The sequence below is a fragment of the Neophocaena asiaeorientalis genome, unplaced genomic scaffold (genome assembly GCF_003031525.2).
Source record: "Neophocaena asiaeorientalis asiaeorientalis breed wild unplaced genomic scaffold, Neophocaena_asiaeorientalis_V1.1 scaffold226, whole genome shotgun sequence".
Classification (NCBI taxonomy): domain Eukaryota; kingdom Metazoa; phylum Chordata; class Mammalia; order Artiodactyla; family Phocoenidae; genus Neophocaena; species Neophocaena asiaeorientalis.
In genome coordinates, this window is record NW_020173037.1 from 335,255 (window position 1) to 341,916 (window position 6,662).

The 6,662-nt window shown below is 57.6% G+C and overlaps 1 protein-coding gene across 11 annotated transcripts in view; it reads left to right on the forward strand.

Moving 5' to 3' along the window:
• The window catches only part of SPIDR (scaffold protein involved in DNA repair), a 331,517-nt gene extending 325,387 nt beyond the window's left edge, over nt 1-6,130 (forward strand). For 6 of the 11 annotated variants that reach the window (XM_024742596.1, XM_024742599.1, XM_024742604.1 and 3 more), the window contains 3 exons: nt 268-382; nt 643-696; nt 4,935-6,130. In XM_024742596.1, coding sequence (XP_024598364.1) covers nt 268-382; nt 643-696; nt 4,935-5,102 — 337 coding nt within the window. In that variant the 3' untranslated portion in view covers nt 5,103-6,130. Of the gene's footprint in view, nt 1-267; nt 383-642; nt 697-887; nt 4,612-4,934 lie in introns of those variants that run through there. The other 5 variants (XM_024742601.1, XM_024742600.1, XM_024742598.1 and 2 more) reach the window with 5 other exon arrangements.
• Nucleotides 6,131-6,662: the final 532 nt, after the last annotated feature.

Sequence of the window (6,662 nt, forward strand, 5' to 3'; positions counted from 1 at the left end):
TTCCTGCTTCTTGACGCCTCACAGGTGGTGGCCTGGACAGGCCTTCCTTGGAAGCAGGAAGGAGCAGAGACACTGGTGGTGGGAGCAGGTTTGCCGTCCGGCCCTTCCCCTTGTTGGCTGCTTGGCTGCTCCGGTTCCAGGAGCCGGGTTTCTGAGCCCCCTCCCCCTCCGCTAACACGGCAGACGGACACTCACGTGCAGGAAATGTCTGTGTGTCTGCCCGCCGCCAGGCTCCCACGCTCTGTGCCTTCTTGTTTCCAAAAACAGGGGCGCCTTCTCCTGTGGGGACTGCTCCCGCGTGGTCACCTCTCCCCTCCTCAGAAGGCACCTGCAGGTCTTCCTGGACTGCCCCTCGCGACCCCAGTGCACAGTGAGGGTCAAGGTAGGAACCGGTGGGAGCTCGTGCATCCGCGTCCACCTACTGTGCGCCCCCTTCACCCGCGGCTGGGCCAGGGCTGCATCTCCTGCTCTTTTCCTGGGAAAGGGGGCAGGGCTCCCCTGAGGGGCCGCAGCCCTCCCCTGACTGACTTAAGGCTCTGCGATGGAAGCTGGTGGCTTAGAGTCACACGTCAGGTCTCGGTGGGGGATCGTTCCGGGTGAGCGGGGTTGGGGTCCTGACCCCACCCGTGACTGTTCTTGCAGCTGCTGCAGCGCAGTGTCTCTTCGCTCCTGAGGTTTGCCGCCTGCGAGGACGGGGTAAGTTGGGGCACCCAGCCCAGGCGCGTGTCCTTACTTTCCTCCCCCGTGTCCCTTGGCTGCAAGGGCCCTCCACGTGCCACGTGCGAGCTGAGAGTCCGGACTCTCCCGAGACTCGGCTAGGCCTTCTGCTCCCTCTTCTGACTCACACCCGAGTCCGCTAACGAGATCCTTTCCCTTTTGGAATCGAGGTTATTTTCTGATCGGCCTTGCAGTAGACATACGAATCTGTCCCCCAGCTTTGCTTATGGTAAGTCGGTCTTGAGGTTTCAGGTTAACCCTCCTGCCATGGTTTCACGTTAATAGGACAATGACCTGAGATGCACGTTTTTCTAAATTGCTGGGTCTCTAGTCTGAGTGCCTGGAAACTTGACTTTCACTTCTCAGATCTGCCCTGTTACTGTGGTGAGCTTTGTAAAGAGGTGTGAGTGAGGTGTGCTCCTCAAAGAAAGCACCACCTGAGCACACATACCTTACCTTTGGTCCTCATAAACAAGAGAGGTCTGTCCTTGTCAGAGCCATTTGAAAGCCCTGCAAGTGGCCTGTGGAATCGCTGAGCCCTGGAAAGAGTGCTGTGTCTGTGCCCTGCTGGGATCCACATCCAGGTGGCAGATATGGGCCAGCTCGTGAGACTGCTGTGAAAGGAGAGGCTCACACTTGCAGAACTTTCTGATGGGTTCCCGAAGCGAAATGCCAGCTCTTATGCCAGCCCGAATTTGGAGTCTCCCAGGCTGCTCTCCCGGCCACTTGCCAGGCCTGTCCCAGCCTGTCCTGGGCTTGGGGTGTCGGGGGAGAAGCAGCCCTTAACACTCTTTCATGTGCACCGGATGTCAGAGTTTGGAGTAAATTGGAATGTGGACAGATCTGTGCACAGAACCTTTAAGGATCCCTGGTCTGACTGTGGTTCCAGCTCTGATTCCTGGCCTCGCGCATCTCTTGAGAGCAACTCGGTGACCCCCGCAGCGCAAACCTTTGTACGGGGGGCTGCTGCGCGGTGGGGATTGATGTTTGAACCCTGCTGTAGGAGGGCTTATAGACACATGTGCCTGACTGTGTGACAGTCCGTGTCAGTAAGCGTGTGTGATGCCCGGGCACCGTGCTGCCCGCTGTCCCCGTGCTGCCTCACCTCCTCCCCAGCATCCCCGTGGGCGCAGCCCAGGCTGCCCGGGAGGCGTCGGGGTAGGCCCGCGGTACGCTCCCTGCCGGATTCAGAGACACTGCAGAGCGGGGCCATCGCTCTGCTCACCACCCGCAGGGTAGGGCCCGCAGGGGCCTTGTGTGTGTTGCGCTCTCGTGGAGTCCTGCATTTCACGGGTGGCGAGGCCGCGGTTCCTGGGACTGCGGGTGCTTAGGTGAGGCCGATGGAGTGGGTTCCAAGGTGGGGCTGCAAACAGGCACTAAAGCCGGCAGATCTGGGTCATCGGAGAACACGTTCCTCTGGAGGATGCTGGGGGAGTGCTGCTTAAGGAGAACAGAGCAAAACGAACCCAGCAGAGCGCATGGCTGAACGCCTGGGGACAGCGCCCAGAGCACCTGCCGGCCCTGCGGTTACTCAGGCGCCTGCCTCCCCTGGGCCCCCGGCTCCCAGGAGGGTGGCCCTCAGCCACCTGCTCCATCCAGGGACCTGGCAGGAACCTGCGTTCACGTGTCGCTTCGGGTGGAGGCAGGCTGTGCCTCCCCCACAGTAAACTCCCGCTGCTCCTAGAGACACAAGAGGCAGGCGTGCGGCCCAGTTGGCGAGCGCCTCGGTGACCCTGCGTGGCTGCTCTGCTGTCAGAGGAGAGGCCGGTAGGACTGGGGGGCGCCGAGCTCCTAACCCCCCACTACCGCCCCCCGGTCTATGCCCGGTGGATTCTCAGGCTTTACGCTGACCTGGAGGGAAACGGACACCTTCCTTCCTACCTGTAGGAGACCTCCCCGGGGCATCGGCCACGAGGCTCATCTGGATTCTGTCGGTTTTCAGGGTGAGAAGGTACATTCGCCAAAATCCAGAGAATCAGATGAGGACTTTACACGAGAACCGCGGCTCCACTCCCGGAACAAAATGTGCCGCTTCCGGGCCGGCACACACACGCGCCTTTAAAATAGAGGCACATTTTACACATGCGCGTTCGTATGACTGGCACATGTGAGTTTACTGGTGTGATTGTTTTAACTTCTCCGTCTTAACTTCCCCCAAATATAATGTATAGTGTAATGTCCATTTATAAACGAGACAGTTATTATCGAAAACTGTAGCTGCCAACCCTGACACTTTAAAAAGAGGGTTTCTGCGGACTTTTCTTCCAACGCCAAGGCCCGTGCTCATACCCAGCCGCCGGGGCCCACACCCACGCGCAGGTGCAGCCCTCAGAGCCGACACAGCGCATCCAGCATCACGGCGTCCTCCCGGCCCTGGGTGGGGACTGCCCTCCCCGGTGTCACTGTCGCCTTCCTGCTGTCGTGGGCTCCATAGAAGCCCTGGGAGTGACCTTGACGTCTTGGCCGCGGGAGGCCTCCCCACTGTCCAGTCGCATCCTCTCCTTCCCTCTCTCTGCCTGCCTGGACCGGCGACTCTCAAGCCTGCTTCACCTGGCGTGCCACCAGGAAAGCCGCAGCTCCCTGCGAGCCACGGTGGGGAGGCCGTGCCTGTCTCGTAGGCGGGAAGACAGCCACGGCGGTGAGCTGGCTTTAGGGCAGCGTCCACATCCCAGACCGATCTGGACACTTACTGCTTCAGAATGAGCCGTCTCAACAAGGCTCGGTGCTTCCACACCGACGCTGCACACAGACCTGCAGTCTGGACGAGGCTCCATGGGGCAGCAGCTGGTGCCCCAAAGCTGGGCTGGTGTCCCAGGAGGCCCTTCAGTCCCCGGCTGGCTGCTGTGCTCCTGTCGGCTGGGACCTTCCCGGGCTCTGGCCAGACATCCACACGGCCTGGACGCCCTCACAGCATGTGACTGGGTCCCGAGCCGGGCAGAAGATGGGCCCCGGTCCTGACAGAGCCTGGGACACACTCAGTGCCCCTCCCCTCCCACTCTGTTCACGAGAAGCCAGTTGGCCTCCCAGCCTGGACCCAGGGGGAGGGCAGCGAGGTGCCTGTCAAGGAGCTACAGACGTGCCAGCTTTGGCCATGTAGTCTGACACCCGCCCACCCCCCCCCGAGTCCCCTCTGCCAAGACACTAATGGTGGAGGGGCGAGTTAGCAGTGAGCTCAGTCGCCACAGACGCCCGTCAAGTGTCTGGCACAGAGGAGGGCTGAGAGGTACTCCTGACGTTACTCTGCAAGTGGCAGCAAAGGAGTTTCCGAAAGAACACGTGACCTTCTAGGGCTTCAGTCTCCAAAGACGAATAAACCTCTGTTTTCAGCCCCACCCCCCAAAAGAAACTGTTCTGAGGTGTGATCCACGGAGACCAGGAGGGCACAGCACACCTTCCCAGCCTGCTCACCTGGGGCCCCTGCCGCCCGTGGTTCTACATTCCCATGTAGAGATGAAACTTGCCCACAATTCACCAGTTCCCTAAGACAGTTCATCCAACAATGTGAAGGAAAGGCTTTCTGTGGCATAGGAAGAGGTGTTCAGCTCAGTGCAACTCTGGGAGAAATGGGATCCTGTTAACGAGGGAAGTTTGGGGCAAAGGAAGTCCTTTGACCAGAAGTGTTGCTCAAGTGGGGAAGTGGGATGCAGCAGCAGGCGTGATGTGTGCCTCCTGCTGGGATGCAGGGCATGGCCCTTCCCATGTGTTTCCCCCCCCCCAGTTTCTCCTAGGACGGCCAGCTGGGAGATGCACATCCTTGCACCCACTAACAAACATCGATCACAGATACTTTTAACGTTCTTGTGTAAAAACTAGCTCGGGGGCTTCCCTGGTGGCACAGTGGTTGGGAATCCGCCTGCCGATGCGGGGGACACGGGTTCGTGCCCCGGTCCGGGAAGATCCCATGTGCCGCGGAGCGGCTGGGCCCGTGAGCCATGGCCGCTGAGCCTGCGCGTCCGGAGCCTGTGCTCTGCAACGGGAGAGGCCACAACAGTGAGAGGCCCACGTACCGCCAAAAAAAAAAAAAAAAAAAATCGGCTACCAGAAAAAAGCATTTCCTTCCTTTGCTTTTGCTGCAGCCTGTTCTCTCTTCTGGAGAGGGTTGGAGAGGGGTTATGGGCCGGGGAAGGGCCTAATGCTCTGTCTTTGGTGTCCTGAGCCGATGGGAACAGCAGGCCCAGGGCTGTTTGCTTTAACCAGCCTGCCTCTTATCCCTGCAGAGTTACGAGGTGAGGAGTGTCCTTGGAAAGGAGGTGGGGCCGATAACCTGTTTCGTCCGGTCCATCACCACCCGCCCAGCGGCCAGCTGCGTGGGATTGGAGGAGGTGGAACTCCTGAGCGAGGGGGGAGCCTCTTCAGCACACCGGTGGCAGCCGCAGGATCCGTGAACTTTACAAAGTGGCTGCCAGTGGTGGTGGTTCGGTAGTTATTTGTTAACTCTAGGCAGAGTGAATGTACTTTATGATCTTGAAGTGGAACTTCGATTGGGGCCAATGTTAGTAAAGTGGCTTTGTAAACTGTAAATCAAAGTACTTCTTTCTGCGATGATATATATTTTTATTGCCTTTCTGCACATTTAGGAACACGATAGAGCTTAAATAAGCTTGAGGTTTTCATTTTGTATTTACCTTAGACAATAATATAGTAGAAAAAGTTATTTTGTTCTACTGTAATTCTCAAGTGTTCAAATTTTACAATGATTCAACGTGTTTTTCTTATATTTCTTTTAACATTTCCCCAAAGAATTAGCCTGCCGAGTGTAAACCTTTGTCCTCTATCGTCATATCACTGCTCTGCACAGTGTCCAGCCTAAGCGTTCTGCAGCTCAGTGTTTTTTGGAAAATGTTCTGGGGAACTATGTCAGAGGTAAAACTTTCCCATAAAGTAGAGATAAAGTGACTGGCCTGATGGTAGCTCCTTACGGAGAGACTGACAGGTCTGGTTAGTCCTGCCGGGCACTGCGCCAGGACTACGCTGCCGCAGGAGAGCTGGGGAATCGCTCTCCTTGTTGGCAGAGATCTGAGTTAAAACTAAAACCACGGATTAATCTGGACACTGTAAAGATTTCGCGTTTCCTCCCTTATGACAGTGTAATAATGACAGGCCACGGTTAACTAATTACATAATATAGACGTAGCAGCCAAGACCAAGGGAGGCTGCCTAGTACCCACTCTCATGGGGGAAAGGCAACGGCTTTATTTATTCGTCCAGATTCAGCTTTGAAGCATTACCAGTACCGGGAAGGTAGCCGATTTTAAGTAGCTTTGTGACCGTCCTTTCCATCTCCTATATGACTTCTGTACTTTATGCACTTTGAAAATCTACTTGAAGCTGTCTACAGGACTGAGGGAAGCGAAAGCAAATCCCATGAAAGCCAGAATGAGTGGGACTGGTTTTCGGATAACCTGAGCCCTCCTCTCCTTGCCCCCGACTCGAGGTGGGACCCGCTCGGGCCGGTTTCCGACACGTTCCCGGGGCGCCTTCCACCCGAGCGGGTCTCGCTCGGCAAGTTAACCGGCACGTCCGCAGGTGGAGTTTGGCCTGTTGGAGAAGCAAAGCGACGGTCCTTCCAGGAACCCGGCCCCGGGGCGCACACCAGCCAGACGCGCCCTCGCGCCCTCCCCGGCCAGTCCGGAGGGCCGCGAGCGCAGGAATCAAGGTGGGTCTAACACGCCTTTATTCTTACAAATACTGTAAAAATCAGTATAAAAAAGTGAGCATGCTCAGTCCTTTCCTCGTATCTACAGTACAAAGGTTTGTCCGAAAGTCTGTTTAACGAATGTACCTTAGCTGCCTCCTCGGGCGTAGGATGCAGAGAAGCTGCCGTCACAGTAACTTAGGGTCCACGCGGCAGCTGTCCGAGTCCCGGCCCCGCCCGGGGGTCCGGCCCGGCGGTTCCAGGCACTGCGGCCGCAGCCCGCACGCCCCCCGCGTCACCGCGCGTCCGC